This window comes from Rattus norvegicus, chromosome 2 (assembly GCF_021556685.1).
Source record: "Rattus norvegicus strain SHRSP/BbbUtx chromosome 2, alternate assembly SHRSP_T2T, whole genome shotgun sequence".
Taxonomy (NCBI): Eukaryota; Metazoa; Chordata; class Mammalia; order Rodentia; family Muridae; genus Rattus; species Rattus norvegicus.
In genome coordinates, this window is record NC_141535.1 from 240,081,051 (window position 1) to 240,101,688 (window position 20,638).

The 20,638-nt window shown below is 43.3% G+C and overlaps 1 protein-coding gene across 57 annotated transcripts in view; it reads right to left on the bottom strand.

The window, feature by feature from the left end:
- Adgrl2 (adhesion G protein-coupled receptor L2) overlaps positions 1 to 20,638 on the bottom strand; it is a 618,928-nt gene that overhangs the window by 60,837 nt on the left and 537,453 nt on the right. For all 57 annotated transcript variants that reach the window (NM_001302210.1, NM_001302212.1, NM_001302209.1 and 54 more), the window contains 1 exon segment: positions 14,348 to 14,561. In NM_001302210.1, the coding sequence (NP_001289139.1) occupies positions 14,348 to 14,561 (214 nt within the window).

Sequence of the window (20,638 nt, forward strand, 5' to 3'; positions counted from 1 at the left end):
TTTTGGAAATGCAGCTGTGCACAAAACTTAAAAAAAAAATATGTAACTCTGTTAAAAATTTCTCCTCTTTTGCTAAAATGCTTCTAACACCCTAGGTTTTTACCAAGTGTCCAAAAAGCACTTCTGTTCATTCAAACTCGGTTCTAGATCATGACATTTCTTCACCAAACTTACTTATCGAAACACACATTTGCGGGCCCTTCACTTACTTCCTGCAGCTTTGAAAAGGTTTGGCAGGAAAATATTTGTCCCGGTTTACGAATGTGTACTGATCTGAAAGAGGTGAAGAGTTCTGAGAAAGCAACTTACTAAGCTTCCCCCTTATGACTACCCGTCAGGAGGCCAGGAATGGCTCTCTCCTCACTGTCACTGCACCAGAAAGAGACAGGACACCTAGGCTCGCGCCTGCCGCAGGGGAGGTCCACCTTGCGGTTTTGTCAACTGAGAATCTACGCTTGTGATCAAATGATACCCACTCCTACAGACACTCAACGTGAAAGTGGACAGGGGACCTCTTCCCACAATCTCAACACGTGAGCCTTTTCCACGTTCGATGACCGTGCTGGATTCTAAGTACACTCCGATTTACATTGCTCGTCCCAGATCTCTGCCCGCGGAACTGTTTCCTGTTGGGCATGGAACAAAGCATCCCATGACCAAAGATAAGGTGTGGATGGGAAAAGCCAGTGGAAACCACACCGGCCATAAGTATTAAGTTCTTCCCCGGAACTAAAACCCAAAGAGATCTTTCTCTGTTTTCTTGGACTCCATCTCCAAGTGTCAGGTCATTTATTAGTAAATCATTCACATTGCGCTTTGTGCCCAGTGTTCGGTATCTTAGATGCACAGAATTTGCTAATGTCTAGCACAGAACTGTAAACTTCGTGTCTACTCGTTTAGAGGCACTCACCTCTCAAACACTCAGCATTTTCTTCTTTATTGTATGATTTTAGTGGACCCTGGAGCCTTGGTTTCCCCTCTCCCCGGATAGATCTAAGGCATCTTATAAATTTCCATGAGGCTCAGATCTTTTTAAAATTTATTTATTACTTTTACCTCATGTGTGTCGCCATGTTGCCTATATGTATGTCTACCTGGAGGTATCAGATCCCCTAGATCAGGGGTGAGAAACAGCTGTGAGCCGTCGCGTGGGTGTTGTGAAACGACCTAGGACCTCTGGAAGAGCAGCAAGGGTTCCTAGTGGCTGAGCCATCTCTCCAGTCCTGCTTAGAACTATTTTTACCAAGAGGTATTCACTGAATGAGCGCTTCCTTAACGGGTTTCTTACTTTGTTTCATCTTTTTCCTTAGTTAAGGATTGAAAAACTTAAATTGGTTTAAGATACATGTCAGCCATTAGCTGCAGAAATTTTAGATAGATATAGACGTTTACCTGAAGATTAAAAGCGACCTAGGCCAAATCTGAAAACACAGACCCTTGGGGTTACTGGCAGAAAGTTAGATGAGCTGGGAAGAAGGCCCCAAACAATCCTTTACACCATCATCTGAATAAACATCAAACCCTTAAGTGACGATATGAAGAGATGGGTACTTTGTGATTCACACTTAAATTTAATGGAGTCTCATCTGACTGATAGATAGACGACAAATTCCACTGGCTTACCTCTGACAAATCGGGAGTAATATTTAATCAGGACAAAATATTCATAATCTAATCCTTTTATCAAATTGACTACCACCGCAGGAGTCTCGTGTGTTTGCACAATTAAAAACCCTGTGTTCGCTGCATATAATAAGGCACCGCACTGGATGCAAATCCTTTCCTATTGAAATAAGTGCCAAGCCGACAGCAGGAAGTGGCTGATAAGAAAGCAACAAGGCATTGCTGATGGCGTTCTCGATAACTGAACACAACCCATGTGCACTCGTTCTGCAGCCTGTTACCCAGAGAGCTCTCCTAAGGGTAGGTATGCAGCACTAAGGGAAGCAAGCATCCTTCTGCTGCGTCTCTGTCACAGAGTCTTAGAAAGATGAGAGGGGGTAAAGAGAAAGGTAGACAGACGGACAGGACAGAAGAGTCAGCAGTTACAGAGATGATAATACCCAGAAATAACCATGTGCAAACAATATCTAGAAGAACTAACAAGGTGCATGTGGGATTGTATATTACTGTTCCTAGCTACAAAAGAATGAACCCTGGTAGCTTTGGAGTTAATACAAGTGCCCGCCTATCTGTATCTATCATCTATCTATCTATCTATCTATCTATCTATCTATCTATCTATCTATCTATCTATCATCTATCTGTGTGTATGTGTGTGTGCATGCACGTGCATTAAGTGTATCCAATCTACTTCTCTATGTGTGCACTCACACAATGATTGCACCCTTCTTTTAGGGATGAAAGGAAAGAGATATTTGAAAGACCCTTGCTCCTCAGATAACGGGCAATGCAGAAAATTACAGTGCTGCAAAGAAGGTGGTAGGGGACATCGCTGAGAAGCAGGAAGGATCAGGGGACTGCTCACAGACTTCAGTGTACCCGTGCTCCATGTAGGTTCCTCTGGCCACTGTCTCTCCTCCATCCATGTCTGGAGGAGTGCTGCACCACCCTGGAGATCTGACGGATCAGTTCTGCCTTCATCTGAGTGGTTGGCGACGGTTTGAAGAGTATCTCTGCCATGTGCTGTACCTGCAACTTTACCTTTTCTCAACTTAACCCCACACGCCCGTCAGTTTTCTTGCAAACGTATGTTCTGGTCAGCTGTTTGTGGATGTCTTTGGCTGACATGTTAGGGTGTGCAGTATATCAGAACATAGCGAGCATTTGATAGTGCACACTAGTGACGCCTGGACAAACAGAATCTTCCAAAGTTAAACCTGGCTCCAGAACCCTGAGATACACTACTTTTGGATCTGGCTGTTTTATAATATGTACTGATAATTTAGACTGTTTTAAAGGTTAGTGAAGGCAGAAGGCTTCCATTTAATAACATACTTACAGCTTGAATTACTTCTCTATAAGTAACTTGTGTAGGAGGCCCAGTTTGTGGGGACCTTAAGAGCTTTAAGCACCACTACCCTCGTGCTCGGGGAGGGGACAAGCAAAGGGCCATACGCTCTGAAACAATCAACACGGCACCTCAGAAAGCTAACAGCACTGCCATCTAGAAGAGCAGCAGTGCCTTCACAAGACTTCTGCCACTTCAGATGACAGACAGAAGGAAGGAAGGAAGGAAGGAAGGAAGGAAGGAAGGAAGGAAGGAAGGAAGGACCAAAAAGATTAAAACAATAAACAAGCTTCATGATAGCTAGAAGTAGTATTCTCCCATTATGTATTTTATAGTAGAAATTGTGGCCAATGTATTAAGCACTTTTGATTCAGAATTGTTAAGGAAAAGAAACGCTGGGAGACCTTACTCTCATCTTGACCATTAGACGTTTCTATGTTAGCAATGTCACTAATGTCAAAATACCATTAGGATGCCTGACAACCCTTGAATCCCCATAGTCTCACCAGGGCAGAATCATCTGGGTTCAATCGGGAGTGGTTTCTTTTTGTAAGCGGCTAAAAAGCTTAGGGGAGACACAAAGGTCAAAATACTACTTTCATTATCGAAAAGGGATGGCATGGCAAAGATGGGGAAAAGTTCATTTTTAGACTTGAACTGGGCAGTTTTCTCTTTGTCTTTCGCTTTGAAATGCTTAGTTTTAAAATTTAACGGCCATCCTTAAAACATATATAACTAATATCCTTATTGGGTTTGTCTTATATTTAATATTAGCACTGTCCTTTGGTTGGGCAACCCAGGATGTGGTATCTAAGAGGCTTGCTGGGAGGAGAACTCTAAATTCTCTTGGGGAATCTAGCCAGAAGCAGGTCTGAACAGCCTGAGAGGCTAAAGTTCTGGAAGATGAAGCTATCTAGCTGAGGAGTTGGGGGGTGGCCCTGAGGGAAGCTGATGGCCAACCTCAGCTCTATCCTCTGCCACTAAACACCAGCCTCCTTATAGGAGAAGGATTATAGTCCCCAAATCCCAGGCAGGTTCTGTGAGGGCAGAGCCATGAATCTTCCCCCAGGCCAAAGCTGTGGGTACCGGAGGAAGAGGTCCAGACAAGGGCTGGGAAGACGCACAGACCCCTCTCTAGCTCTCTGACAGGATGCGGGTCTAGGAAGCATTTTCAGTAGATCTCATTTTCATGGTTTCTATTCTATTTTATCTTCTGGTATACACTGGCGTGTCAATCCTGTTTACTAAGCGATAGTCAATGGGTTTCCTATAGAGCAATGAACCTTAACAGGCAGCTTTTAATTGGCCCACATAGGAAACCACATTACTATTAATTCCTCAGATACAGTATAAAATAAAACCATCGCTTCTCGAACTCTAGAGCAATTAGACCTCTCGGCTATTTGGCTAACTCTACTTCATGATACCCACTGCAGTTAATTACAATTTTTGATGTTAATAGTCTCTGTCAGTCTTAAGCATGACTTCGCTTTGATGAATATTTAAATTATATTTGAATAAAAAATAATCTTGGTTACATTTCACATTCAGTAATCATTGCAGCTTAATAAAGGTCTGTTCATCAAGGGTGGAAATAAATGGAAGTGTACACACAAATGTCTTGGAGCGCTGTAGATTAGGAGCGACAGTAAGTCACCACTCCTCACGCGCTTAGCTAGGTGTCTCTTTGAAATGTGTGACATCCCTCATATAACCCCCATCAGCTTTAGACAACACACGTGTAGTTCCATAAATTAATGATGGGCTGATCTTAGGGCTAGATCAGGATGTAATTTAATGTGTGGAAAAAGCTCATCGAATAACAAAATATGCTTTGAAAAGCCAGTAGACATTTTCTTATCTTCGCTGGATTTATGGTTCTATCGAGTTCCAAAGGTAAGGAGGAGCGGGGAAACTCATTTTTTGAAGGATCCCTTGATTAGAGATTATACTGAAATTATTATTAAAGACACGTGCCTTAAAACATTTCTTGACACACAGGCTACCTGTAGTAGATGCCAGTGATAGTGTTGTCTATAAATGGGCAAGTGAGGAGGTGCATGAGGAGCTAAGCAGAAAACAATGTCTATCATTCTCATTGGCTTACAACTCTCTGGGTTCCATCCCCATTAGAGTATTTAGCATCAACTGTAGAAATGTTACTCTTCAACATTTTAATTGAATGGATACACATTTTACTATCATTTAATTAATGTCCCTTAAATCAATTTAATTATTAGAGCTTTTACACTTTCAGCTCCTTTTCCAACTGTGGCCCGGCACATTTTAATTTCACCCACTGTATATGGGAGTGCCCTATATAATCTGTGTTCTAACCAGGAACACATCGGGTAATGTAGGGAAGCTGGACTACTAAATGTCTCACATGTTTAATGACCATTGCTTGATACACAGTATCAATATCACTCATATTCCTCACCTAATGGTTATCGCTTGATACACAGTATCAATATCACTCATATTCCTCACCTAATGGTTATCGCTTGATACACAGTATCAATGTCAATCTGACTTTTGCTGGATACACTCTCAGTCCTATTCCTCTTTCCCTTCTCCCCCTGTATGGGAAATGTTTACATTGTGGTGTGGCTTGGCCCACTTAGATTACTAGAAACTATACAATGAGTCACATGAATATGTCCCACAGGCCACTTCTTCACCAGAATAGCCTACAATATCAAAGGACATAAAAAATAGTACAACAACCTGGACTGAGTCTATCACAAACTAAACTTCTATTTTACAGGCTCCTCAAATGATCTTAGCTACTCCCCAGCCACCACAAAGAAAGGGATGTAAAACGGGACAAGTCAGAATACGGAATCAAACCCAAAAGACAGTGGTTAAAGGCTGTATGCTTCTCAATGTCTGTGAGAAGCACGAGCTTCTCTGCAGCATGCCCCTCCCACCACTATACTCCACCTCCCATCAGGACCAAAGTAATGGAGACAGATGACTTTGGATTTGAAAAACCTTGATCCAAAATAATTAGTTCCTCCCTTAAGGTCTTTCTCTTGGGTATCCATCACAGTAGTCAGTCTGAGTGTCACAGGTGGGCAGTGTGATAGGGAAGTCCTGAAACCCTGTCTTTTGGTGGCATGGGGCATGAACAGAAACACTCAGAGATCTTGAGTGTATTAGTTACGCCTTGACTGCTTTCCATTGAATAGACAGTATCCAGGGGCAACAGAATCTCCTTTGTCTTGCTTTTTGTCATAAATAAGATTCCTTCTTAAAAGCATGTGAAACAGATATTATTAGCTATAAAATTAATTGCAGAATAGCAAACAGCACTGAACAATTTAAATTGCTATAATGTATTTAAAGAAGTGCAGAGTAAGGTGAGAAAGACGGGTTGTTAAAATTTGGAAGACAGCTAAATATGTATTAGTAAAATGCCACTGGGAAACTCATTCTTTACAATAACTTTCCTTAACCAATATGAAAAAAAAACATTAAAACTGGTATGATTTTTCTCTTACTATTATGGTCTGTATGTTAACAATTCTAATATAGAATTTCTGGAAAATAGTGGATCCATGATTTTTGATGACATAAATGCTTTATATTAAAGAACTATATTTCTGTATTTAATAAAATTAACCAATAAATGCCTGACATTAAAACTGCTAATCAGAAAATGAAATACAGATCTAAGTCAGGTCGTTTCCTTTAATCCCAACACTTGGGCGGGCAAGGCAGTCGGTCTCTGTGAATTCAAGGCCAGTGTGGTCTACATAGAGAGCTCTAGACCAACCAGCGCTAACTGGTAAGACCCTGCTGGTTATCAACAATAACATATTAGCCAAACAAAACCAAAGCAAAGATAGAGAAAAAGGGCAGTTTCCCTATCATGTGGATCGATGTGTAAAACGTGATTGATAATTTCACTGACTATAAAACTGTATTATTACCAATTTACCTGAAGTAAAGTTGGCTTATTATTCATTTTTTCAGCCAACTCCAAAGTGCCAATGCGTATACACACTGCATCACTGACTATGAAGCTGCACACCATATTGGTAGGAAACTGGCAGAGCGGCATGGCTCTGTGGATGGAGTGAGGTGGACAGCATCCACACAGAAGACAAAAGAAAAACCCAAATCGGAATCAAAGGTTGCAACTCTTAGGAATTCCCCTTTTCTTTACAACGGTTTGCATGTCCTTTCTATGCGCTTCCTTGATGGTGGCAGCCAGGAGATACAACTCACTTCAAGCTTTCTTCATCCATTCTCATTTCCGATTGAAAGCTCATCGCAAGCCTGGCAGATGGGTGGGTGGTGGTGGACCTGCTGCTCCAGCATTCGGGAGCCTGAGGCAGGAGGCTTCCTGTGTATCACACATACTGAACCAAACAACAATGGCCCACCCTCCAAAAATACCTAGTTTTCTTTATTGTCACACACTCTGTCCAAGATCCAAAGTAAACGCAAAGGTTTCAGGTATGCATGCAAGTCTGAGTTTCACCCAGAGACCTCTGGGTCATACAAAGAGCGGTGACACCTTGTCCTCAGAGAAAAACGACATCTCACTGCCCAGACAGGGAACACAATATGATAGGGTGAACCACGGACAGAACCTAGTAAGACAACTTGTAAGCTTTCACTTTACAAGGAAACCTTCAGGTCCCTGCAGGGAAGAACCCCCGGTGTGACCCTATTGCCCTCTTCTCATTCCTTCATTTCGGTGGACCATTCGGGACATTTAGGTGGCTTGACTATACGTTACTTCATTGGTCTTTCTCACAGAGCGACTGTGAATGTTTAGTATGGTTTAAGAGGAGACCTACAGTTTACATGCTCATCAGTAGCATGCAAAGCAGGTGTCCAATTAGACATGCCAATCGGAGCTATAATAGTTGTATATGCTGTTGTAAGATTCAAGAACCTATGCAAGCAACTTAAAAACCCGTAGCCAAAGAAGTAATTCCAAGTTGCTGTCTATAAACAAACTCAGTCAAGGGCTGGAGAATTGGTGAAACCCACCACCAGGACACCGAAATCAACCTCAGTCTATTTTGCATAGAAACACTGAGTCAATAGACCCTAGAACAGTAGTCCATCCCAACGGACCAATGGCTGAGAAACCTGGCACCACAGATGGATAAGCACTTGGGGTACACAGAACATGGGATGAATTTTCTCAGAAGCTGACTGCTTGGATCCTGTGGGACGGGATGTGTATACTAAGTAGCCTCAGTTAGGAGCACTTACAGCAACTCCCCAGTCCCACGAAACATCGCCTCAGATGGAAACCAGACTGAGCTAAGTTTGTTGCTCTGAAAATACTATTAGCATGAAAGGGAGCTCGGGTCGGCGAAAGGTATGGGTAAACATTATTGTTGCCTGTAAAGAGAGATCAGTAAATGTGTACTAATTAAATTAAAGAAAAGGGGGAAAAAACTTCCGAGAGCTCTGGCATGGACACGGGGCTTCTTTACGAAGACTGATTGATCGATATGAAGGCTGAGAGGTTTGTATGTCAAGGAGACTACACACCAACAGAAATCTATAATCATGAAGTCTGCCAGAACTGTGGCTGCATTTTAATGGATCCTTCTGGCAAACGTCTGAGCTTTGATATTTACCACTTCTTACAGCAATGTTCTCTATGTGGAATGAGAGTGTGTGTGTGTGTGTGTGTGTGTGTGTGTGTGTGTGTGTGTGTGTGTGTGTGCGCGCGCGCGCGCGCGCACATCCATACAGATTATCATATTATCCTTTGTTTAAATACTTTATATATTATGGGTATCTATTAGTATATTTGAAAATAAGTTCATCAACTTTAAATAATAGAATGGACCTCCATCATTATTACAGGATAAAATTTCACCGCCAGATGTGACTGTAATTCTAGAACATATGGGGCCTGGGGGAATAAGACTGGTGATTTTGGGGGGCTAGCAAGGGGTACACAGCCAAACCCTGTCCCAGAAAAGAAAACAAACAAACAAACAAACAAACAAACAAGCAAAACCAGAAAGATATCTCACTATGTAAAAACAAATTTCGCTAAGGAATTAATCATTCAACATATAACTGGTGGTTTTACCCTCTTGCCAAGTAATCCCAGCCTTCTCAAAGGCTCACAATACTTAAAAGGGGGGAAGCAAAGGATATCGGACTGCCACTTTTATAACCCCATAGGGAGAACGTGCGTGCAGCAGTGGACGGAAGGCGCTGTGCACAGGACAGCTGAGTCAGCAAGGGCGATGACTAGCAGTGAAGACGAATGAAGGCCTCCTCCCCACCTTGGGGAACAGCCTGGTGTTCAACACCTCTTCTAAAAGAGAACGCTACAGCCAGGGAGGGCTACTAGAAGGGAGTGTTCCTGGCTATCAGTCCTTCAGGCAGCGGTGTGAGAACAGAGCGGTCTTCCTGCCTTCAGCCTTACCTGATGTCATTCAGACACAGTGTTACACTTTGAGTTTTGGGCCACGACGAAGCTGCACTCAGAACTCTCAGCGAACTTCAAACTTGTTTATTAATCAAAGTTCCAGGGTGAGAGCCGAGATCACTTTAGTTACTGACATGAAAGAATTGCGACTGCGTCATGTGAAGGTGTCCCCACGATAACCTTCAAACAGTGTTAAAACCCACCATTATCTGTAATGGTGACCATCTAAGAATCTCCAAGTGTGAATAAATATTTTTGAGAAGAGGGATGAATTCCACATTTTGAAGATGGAATACTGAGAATACTTTAAAGACAAGCACTCGGTTTAAGTATCACTCATTGGGAAACTTGCAATATTTCAAATATGAAGTTGGACTTGGGTGCTTTTTGAATTAGGGATATTTAACCAGGAAAACTGGGGCGAATCCTTCAAACTCCGGTATCTGAGATTTGTTTTTTTACGTACTTTCGATTCTGAGTAAGGGACACAGAGAAAATGCTACTACCTGTTACAGACACAGCAACTCTTCCCTCTAAATGACGCAGTTCATAGGGAGTAGAGTAACAATAGTCTCAGCCTCGCCATCTGGAACGCAAACCTGGTTAGCTCACTCTTACGGAATGAGGTGGTGACGGGGAGAACAGAAACGAAGGCTTGACCTGCACAGCAGTCACCACACTGCACGAGATACCCCGTGTCCCTCACCGGATGCAGGAAGGGGGGCTGTAAGTTGATGGAGAATATGCAGTATTCCTACTTGAGCTTTCCGAAAGAGAAAGTTTCTATGTCAAAGAAATATTAATGTTTCTCTTTGGATTTCTGAGGGCCTATACATAGAAAGATTCACTAATCTACTCGAGGTCTTGTGTGGTCAGAATCGGGTGGTTATATGTGCACGACAATTATTATTATATGTGCAGGACAGCTACAAAACCACTTCCTCCCTCCGGGCCTTTCCTACGGTTCCTTCCAGCTACACCACTCAAACAGGACGGACTTCCTTAGGCTTTTCATGGCGACATACAATGAATAGGGTACTTACGTGCTTCCGCTACGAAATGTTTTTCAAGTAACTTCAACCTTGCCTTCCTCTCTCCAATACAGTGTTTATTATGTTCGAATTGTCATAGTGCTGATTAAAACATTACAAGCCAACCAGCCCCGAGCATACTATCATTTAAAAGCGGGGTTTCAGCTCCTATATTCGGAATTTTCTTTATTTAGGCCAAAGCCCCATACCCCATTTGGGGATCTGATAATGGGCCTATAACATGTATTTCCAGAATTTAACTTTAAAAAAAAAATACTGCAGCAAGCAGACATGGAGTCCTCTTGCACTTAGACTCACTGGAAGGATGTGTGCTCTTACATCGAAAAGGAAGCTCACCTATAGAAGAACACTTGTAGTAAGCATCTGCTGTGTGTGTGTGTGTGTGTGTGTGTGTGTGTGTACATGTCTTACAGTAGCACTGTCCAAGCCCTGAAGCCAGACCTGCCAAACAGCCTCTTTGCACTGACTCCCACCATCTTTGCTGTTTCAACAGTCTACTGAAAACAGCTAACCGTCCACACCAGCTTCCGCACTTTCTGCTCCTCTCTGGCCTGCTTCCAGATGCTGCCCTTCATGACTGAGGTGGACCAGTAAGAGCAATGGAGAAACAGTTATGTGTCATGGTACATCCAAGGCACGGACAGCTCCCCACTGTGAGAGACCACGGGCAGAACGTTCTCCTATGTGAAGGGTCTCTCGTCTGAGGGAACAGGAAGCAAACATGTCTCTAACGTTGGTATGGAAGGCGTGCATAGTCTATGTAGTAAATTACCGGGGAAGACAGGACAGAGAGAGAGACACGGCGCTCCTTGTTACGCAGACAGGAGGTGAGGCTGGTGTTTTCAGTAGAGCGGGTGCTTTGCTGCACCTCTGTCACAAAGCCTTGAGGTAGCATTTTCTGCTTGTGCCGCCATGTTGGTAATACAAGGCTATGATCCAGATTTTCTGTTATAGGTGCTCAACTGGAAGAACCCAGGTTACAAATAAAGGGAAATGCTCAACAGTAGCCCTGCTTACAGGCTAGATTTCCGATCTTACATGCCTCATCTAGGATCTGGGCTTTAAAGGGTAGTAGCTTATCAAGCACTATTTATGCAACTGGGATTTTGTCTCGGGTCCTTAATATTAATTCCTTAACAATTAAAAAAGGGATCGTCCTGACAGAGCTCTTTTAAAGCTTTGGCGATGCCCTCTAGTTTCTCAAAAAGACCTAGCAAGCCTCTATCCGCACGTGAAAACCTAGCTGTATGGCCTGTTAGTTAAAATATACCAATACATCCCAATCCCCATCCATCCCCCCAAGGACACATATTCCTAAAGCACAGACAACTGTAGGAAGCAGTGCTGCATTTTTCTGTCCCTGCCCTCATACCCTCTGATGTTTTCATTGTGTGTGGAATGACTGCACGCACATAGGAATCTCGGTATTCTTCTAGGTGATCTGCTAATCAAGTTAGAAGCTTCATTATGTATCCTGTGTCCCAGAGGAGAAGAAGCAGGAGACAGAGGGGGAAGTCATGAATAGAAAGATCAAGGGTTTTCTTCCATGAAATGTAAAAGTAGTACTAATACTAAACTATGTGACGTGAGGTGTCCTTCAGTAGACCTACCACATTCTAAATAATGGGAACCTCTGGATAGAGCAGTGCCGGAGAACTGAGGGACTGCAGAGGTGGTGGGTCACAATGAGAAGAACTGCTGTGTACACACACACACACACACAAACACACACACACACACACACACACACACACACGCGCGCGCGCACGCACGCACGCACGCACGCACACACGGCAAGGTTCACAGAGCTGTCATGAATTTCCAAATTTTAAAAATATGATGCCAATAGTTAGGTGCCTTGTATCTAAAGAAGGTTCTCCTTGATCTATGATGGTCAATTAAGGATTTTCTTCAAAAGGAATATACATTGGGAAGACTCAAATTTTTACCATTTCTTGGGCTAGAGAGAGGCAGTTCCTCCCTCACAGGGGTCAGCAGCATACGTCAGTTCCTATCCAGCTGTGTGGTTACAGCAGTCTCCACACAGCGTTCATCCGAGTTAGCGATGTTTACGTTCAGAATGGATCTATGGAGACTCGTGGCCATGGTGTGGCGAAGAACCGCCATCTCTATTATCTACTTTCTGTCAGTAATCACCTGGACCTTCGTAGGGGAAGAAGTAAAACTGCAGACTCAGTCAGGCAGCTCTGCTCACAGCTTACATCCCTACCCGGGTGTTCAGGAATCCGGCATGCCTGCTGCATACGCGGCCCGTCAGACTCAATGGCAACCCTTAACATGTAGTTGGAGCCCAATCTACACTGACGCACACACGTAACACAGACCACAGTTCATGGAGCTCTCAGTGGGATCACACCCACATTGCCTCGAACGTTTATTTTCCTAACTGTGCTCAAAAATATTCATTCACTGATCAATTTATTGACATATTTATTCTCAGAATCATCTTGAAGAATGCATAATGTAACGAACGGGAGGACTTTCTTGGATTACACAGAAGAGCCTTATCAGACTTGTTTGAGGAAGGCAGATACCCTCATTACTACGCAGAAATATACCTTGCATGCCTACATATTACAAGGACAGCATAGCGCCAAAACCCTACCAAGCTAACCTCCAGTTTGGTCTCGGTAAAGGTAAAACTGTAAACACAGACACCGGAAGTTGTTTAACTGTTTAGGAGGATTTCCTCTCTAGTCCCAGGAGGGCACACTTACTACCTGCTTTCTGAACTTGCAAGTGTCCGTTTACTGTTGTTGCTTTTACGGAGGGACAGCACAGAAGAAAAGCCAGCAACACATTGGAAACATTTACATATGACACCACTGAGAAAGCAGCTTCTGCCCTAAACATACAAAAAAAATCTTTGAAACTCAACTAGCAGCTCGAGTTATAGAAAGGGGAAGCATAGTAGGAACAGACAGACACTATCTCAAGGAACGCACACGGGAAGGAGCTCTGTGCTCTCGCTCATTAAGGGATTATAATGGCTGACACTTAAGCCCGGTCAACACTAAATGCGGGGAAAGTGTGAACCACAATCCCACCCACTCTAATTATTGTAGGGAAGCAAAATAGTAAAGCAGCCATGATGGAAGACAGTTTATGGGTCCCCCACCACACCTCCTCTCACCAATGAGAGGTGGTAAGGATGAGGATGGCAGGGAAAGGATTTCTCCATGTAGCCCAGGATAGCCTAAAACTCATAATCCTCCTGCCTCAGCCTGCTAAGAGCTGGAATTTATAGGAAGGCCACAGCAAACCCAAATGAAGGTTTCTTATAGACAGAATGAAGTCTTAAGATACAACCCAACAGATGCAAATATGAGTATTTACCTGCATAAGCCTGAAAACTCAAGTCCGCAACACCAGAATCTACTCCTACACACCTACACACCTACACACCTACACACACACACACACACACACACACACACACACACACACACACACACACAGAGCACTCAATTTTGATGGGATTCTAAACTGCTGTAAAAACTCACTGAAAACATTAGAGTAAAGAGCAATTGTTGAAAAAGTTCCAGACATATACACATTCTTTTTGACTACAGAAAATACTTCAAATTTCTCAAGTCCAGAGAAGCAAGCATAGATTTGAAATCCTCGTTCTTTTTATTTTTATGGTCTATAAAATAAGTGTATATGTTCGGCATTCTTACATATTTTTTCATCTACATGAAGATGATGTGCAAGATTCGTATGTTGCAGAAAACATACTGTAACGTAGATGTCAGCACAGAGTAAAGAGCTAAAGGCCTATCTCACAAGCTGAGCTGTAAGCAGCATCTGTTCACTTAGGGCAGATGATAACTTTAACCCCTGGATACAGGAGCTAACACGGGACATGCGTACACACATATCTACCTTTGAGTCATGATTTTGAAGGCATCAGGGAGGTAGCAGTCTGTGTTCTCCATCTGAAAGGGGTCTGCGTCGCAGATCTTGTCGTCCGTCCGACCGTAGTTTGCGCTCTCGATCATGATGACGTCACTGCCCGGACATCGCAGGTCTATAGAATAACCTTCACAGGACAGCTCTCGTCTAACTAACCCGAATGGCAAGGCTGCTCTGCTGAAACCTAGGAGACAATTAACACGGAAAGTCAAGCTTTAACTCAAGTACTAAATAAGTTATTTCACCAAGGCATTTTCAAGAGATATAATAAACCAGAGTCAAGAGATGTCAAGAATCCTTGTGTTTATTCTTAATTAGACATCTAACGGTTGCTATGAGATATTTTTATACATCTTTATCTGGACTCATCACCCTTATTAGACATCTTTAAATTACCTTTAAGAGTCATTTTCTCTATAATCTATTATAAATGCAAGTAAATATTTTCTGTTGGGTAAACTCAAAGATAAATCTAGGAAGGGTTGTCACAAGTGTGAAGGAGTAAGGCTCTGCCATGTCCGTTCTTACTGTCACATTTTTAATGTACATAGGTTAAGTGTCAGCCTCATTACTGTAATGCTCCTCCATACTCGCAGTTCTTCCTGAGATAAAATAGTTATGACAATGAAAATTCTAGGGCACAGTAACATTTTCAACTTATAGATACTTTTTGAAAACTGTCATCATTGAAAAGATTTGGAAGATGAATATTTACAGGAGAAAGCACTAAACCAACCCACTCAAAGAGTAAAGGATTTTGGAAGTTACACAATCTATAGAGTGAAGTATATTACCTATGAGATTAGCTGGTCTACCTGTAAAACACAGACGCTTAAGTGCTGAATGAATTACACAGGACGAAACAGGGCCCTGTACTAGAAAAGAATCTCGAATGGAATAAAAGCCTAGAATTTTAAGGGGTTATACATTATTATTATCAGCGTGTGTGTGTGTGTGTGTGTGTGTGTGTGTGTGTGTGTGTGTGCACAAGTACACACTCACGTGCACACGTGCACAAGCTGCAGTACATGACGTATGCTCTACGGATGTATATGTGAAGGAGGTCAGGGGACAACGTTCTGTAGTTGGTTCTCTTCTCCACCTCACACGGGTTCCAGAACCTTAACTCAGGCCCTCAGGCTTGTGGGGCAAACACCTCAGCCAACCTAATCTAATGACCAACCTAATCTAAGCTAAAATTCCAAACCAGAAATCCCATAAATTAGTACCAGAGCCCAAACCAACAGTGGTCAGTGACAGAAAATGAATGGGTGACAACTCTGATCAAGAAAGACTAGGGCATCGGCTGCACTAGAGTGGTACCTGGGGATTAGTCAGCATAGTGACCACCTCTCATGTGCTGCCTGAAGTCTCCCATTCTTGCCTGTACAATGTACGACATTCCTTTAATAACTGTAATGTTCACGTTTGTTTTGGAGACGGGGTCTCCCCGTGTAGTTCTGGCTGGCCTGTCACTTGCTATGTAGACCAGGCTACCCTTGAAATCGGGATTAAAGGTGCTCACCACTCTGCCTATCCTGTTTCACCATCCTATCACTATTGTTCTAATTACTCTGTGTTACATGGCTTTTACCCCTTCTAGCAAAATTACAGGGAAAACTCCGGACACACTCAGAAGAAAGTGCGACAGTTTACAAACTTCAGTCTAGAGTGTTGAGTGCGTCTGGGTCAGCGCAATGGTAACCGCTAATCTACGTGAGCTGCACAATGCCCTCAAAGCCTTCTGTAAGGAGCCGCATCCTACAAAAGGGTCCCTGGATCACACCTGTAGGAGCGGTACAAGCTCAAGCTCAACTCTGCTGAGAAAACTGAGTGTGTAGGAGACTCCAGAGGGGGGAGAAGGATGCCGCAAACTGGAACACAAGCATGTCAAGAGCTATGGCAAGCCTGGGAAGTTTGCCCTAAGGTCTAAAAGGAGAACACCAGACAGACCGAAGGGGGTGTGCGCTATTGACAAGCATGGAGCATGGGTGTGGCGCCTGGCAAGGCAGAACCAGATGTCTAGCTGGACAAATGTACACAAGGTGGTTTTCTTCCCCTTCGAGGCCGACTACACTTGACCCCTTCTGTAACTCCGTATTTAAAAAGCCATTTAGCTAATACTGCCTCATTTGTCTTAATTAAAAACATTGCTATGGCTTCACAAGCTCTTACTTATCTGTGGGGAAAGTAACGTGCAAACTCAAACAAGTGGCAGCCAATAAAAGTTGAGTGTAAGCAAAGACTTATGGGAAGGGGGGAAAAAAATCCCAAGGTATCAGTTATAAAAACACAACCATAAACAACCAACAAAATGTAGTCTGTGCCTCCTTCGGTTACTTCCTGTTGTTGATGAAGATTTATGTCAACAGTGACCTCTGACCCCTGCCTGCATGGAGCTCAGAACATCCTCACTCTGAGTCTGCACTGAGCAAACTCAATGAGACACAAACACGTATTCCTGGGGGAAAGGGCTACCCTTTTTTGTCCCTGGCCGACAGGACAAAATCATCCGCACTGTGGCTTTCATTTCTTCATGGGACTTTTCCCTTTTCACGAGAAGTCATTTTTATTCAGGAATGGCCTTTCTTGAACACTTTCTTGAATGCATGCTTGAACACTGAAGGTAATCATGGTCTCCAGGTAAGGTCCTAGAAGGCACAGCCCGCAGCTCTGTGCCAGACCCATGCAGCAAGGATCCTGGAGCAGAGGAAACTGAGACATGTGGGTTTGTGGAGAAAATACTAATTTACTTACAGCAGTGATAGAGCGAAGATGTGCCAAGACCGTCTCCAGGGTCTTTTAAAAATAGTTTTATTTCTCTGTGGAGACCTTGTATTTGTTAACTCTCTGTCATCATAATTCCTCTTAATTCTCTAATACGGTTTTATTCTAATCTTTGAACATATCCGTAATAGCTGCTTTGAAACATTTACCAGCTAAATCTATCAACTGGGCCTCTCTCTGAGGCAGCATCTTCTAGAAGACTTTTCTCCTGAGCATGGCTCAACTTTCCCGTTTGCGTCTCTCATAAAATCGTACTTGGAAACTGTGCTTCTTAGACAATATCCTGCTGGCGACTCTGGATTTGGATTTAATCCCCGTCACCACCACTGTTGCTCACTCTTCCGGGTCTTGCCCAGATCTACAGCTCTGACACTTCCTCAGTGTGCCTTTACCTTGTCTCTTCTCTTTGCTTTGGTTTCTTAGCCTGCCTTCCTATGATCACCCATCACTATGTACAGCCTAATGGTCAGCCCTCGGTGGAGCATCAGTGCTACACAGAAGCTAGGAACCCTTAACTGTCATCACACTCGTGCCCACACTCCCTCTATCACTTTCCCTGGCACAAGTGTTGTTGCAGTTTCCACCCTCAACTCCAAACCCAGCCACAGCTTAATAGGAACAGCGTTAACTTGCAAAAGAGCTACCCCTGGTGCAGGAAGGAGAAATGGGGGGGGGGGGGGTCGGAGCTGGCTTCGTGGGATAGGGTGTGAGTTCCTATGGTTTCTGACAAAAGTTCTGCAAATTTGCACAAGCAAATGCTCACCACTGGCTGCATTCCTTTCCACAATCCAAAATGGTCACTGCAGACAATTTTACCTCACCACTGTCAGAAACCCCTATGAAGATATTTCAAATGCTTAATGGCTAACGATCCTTCAAAACCCCTTATTGATGGGAACTATTAAGGTCACAGGCTTACGGAGGAAGAAACAGAGGCTAAGTAAGATTTAAGTTCCCGTGGTTTCACATGCTGTAGGGATGCCCTGACAGGCTGCTTTCAAGACTCTCCACACTGTGACAGCTGTGGGCCCTAAGTTGCTATGGAGGGCGGACTTATAGTGCGCTGCCTGCTGTCAGTCTTGGGAGAGAAAAGGAGCAGAAAAGAAAACTGTGTGTGATGGTCAAATATTTAGTTAAATGGCTGGGCCGCCATGACCAACATCATGTAATCCCTAAATTGAAGCCCTGTAACCACATTATTATCACGACAATTATTCCTAGCTGTACTTGCACTCTATTTTTATTTCTGCCCCCCCCCAAAGAAAGCATTCCAAGCAGCAAAGTCTAATCCAATCCATCTTGCTGACAATTAAAGAAAAAACTACTAGGAGGCTCCTGTGAGAAGAAAAAAAAATCGATACTGCATCTTGGAGCTGGGCAAACGTGGGTCCTGCCAAAGACCAGCGCTTAGACGGAGGTGAACTGCTTTGCTCCCTTTCTCCCTTCAGAACAAATGATTCTTCAGTTACTTCCCCTCCCAAGCTATAAAATGTCAAGCCATAACTCTCCCTGCTGTGGGCAAGCGACTGAAGTCAAGACCTCCAGGCAACAGGTGCAGGGACCTGGGCCTCAAGTCATCTGCATTTAGGACGCAGCTCCCAGGAACAGGTGTGCTGCTAGGACGGGGACCGGAAAGGTCCCAACTGGAACGGCACCTCTGGTGTCACACATATAAGCATCTTTCCAAATGACAGGGAGCTTTGTCAACAAGGAGCACGGTTTGTTGGACTTGCAGGCAAAGAGGACAAGCATTTCGCCTTCTCCACCCTTGCCTCTATTCAGACTCGTACACAATTCTATGGGAACCCTGCCTACAAAGGGGGGGGGGGCTCATTAACCAGAATATAAAAGTGCCAACGTCTCTGGTTCTGCTTTTCTTGATGACTCTGGACTAACCCATCCTGGATACCACTGCTCATGCTGCACTAGGGTCCTAGAAGGATCGGTGGCTTTTCGTGATCAGGGACCTCTGTGAGACTGGGGTTGTGACTTCAGGCTGTACTGAGACATTAACTCGGGCCAGCATTTACTATGAGTGCTAGCCTATGAAATGTCTGAATTACCTCCATTCACATATGTTAATGAGTTCTCTTCCTGCAAGGAAAGCGTGCTACGAGCAAGTCTCGAAGAGAAATTAGTTCACTAATAGTTCAAGAGTTCCGTTTACCTCCGCATGCTCATGATGTCAACGAAACACAATGTCTAAGATCTCAAGAGCTTAATAAAACTTTCTGTGGCCAAAGGCAGGGTGTTAGAAACATGATTTCATGTAAGTCTGTGGGAGCTCAATGTTGCTTCAGTGTGTTGACTACTCCGGTTATTAAAATACATGATTTTAATTGGGGCTGACGAGATAGCTCACTGGTAAAGGTACTTGCCCTGAGTTCAAAGGTAGGACCAACATGGCAGACAACTGACTCACAGAAATTATCCTCTGACCTCTGAAAGTTGTACTCTGACCTTTGTGACACACCATAGCATATCTGCACATTCTCATACATACACACACACACACACACACACACACAGACACACACACACACACACACACACACACACACACACACACACCAGGGTTTCTGTGTCTACTGATCTCTTTGAGGTATATATGTACTAAGAAACTCAAATGGTGGCACTTAAGACTATAAATACCATTCACCTGTGGCTTTGTTTTCAATGCTAACAATAGAGAGAAAAATGCACAACTTCCATGGGCTACTGTTCAATTTAAGATCATGTGATTACACAGCTCAACACGGAGGCCCGGGATGCTTTAGCTTCTTCAGGCTTGTTCCCTGTATTTAACTAAGTGTCTGTGTGTGTGTGCAGGCCAGAAGACAGCCTGTGGGAGTCATTTCTCTTCTACCATGTGGGGCCCAGGTATGGGTCTCAGGCTTGGCAGCGAACATCCTTACCAACTGATCCACCTTGCCAGGCCCCGCCTTTCCTTCTTGGGTCATTTGGGTTTAGAATCAAGCAGTTTATTTTAGAGAAATAAAAAAAACTCACCTGAACATTAAAAAAAAAAATCAAAAGGATTTCAAAAGAGTTTACTATTTTTCAACCTTAACAGTAACTTAAGTAAAATCAATTTAAGCTCCCCCCCAAAATGCTATAGTTATCTCTGGAAATATATTTTTTAATTTAAATAAATATATGATGAAAACTTGAAAGCTCTAATGACACAAAGTTCAAGAGAAAACGGGTATTTGTGAAGTATCACTGAGCCTGGTCACCCTCTGGACACACCAAGGTAAAATGTGAAGGATCCACCAGCTGCCAGGTCAAATGTTAGCACTTTGGAGGTCCTCTCAGAGCGCTGAGAAAATAACTCATTATGAGTCCCTCAAAACATCTGGGATTAAATTACTTATTAGAAAGAAATTGATCCCAATCTCGTAAAAAGTTCCAAATTGTCCACCACTGGGTAATAATTCACAAGTGTCATTAAAACACTGCAGTTTAAGTTATAAG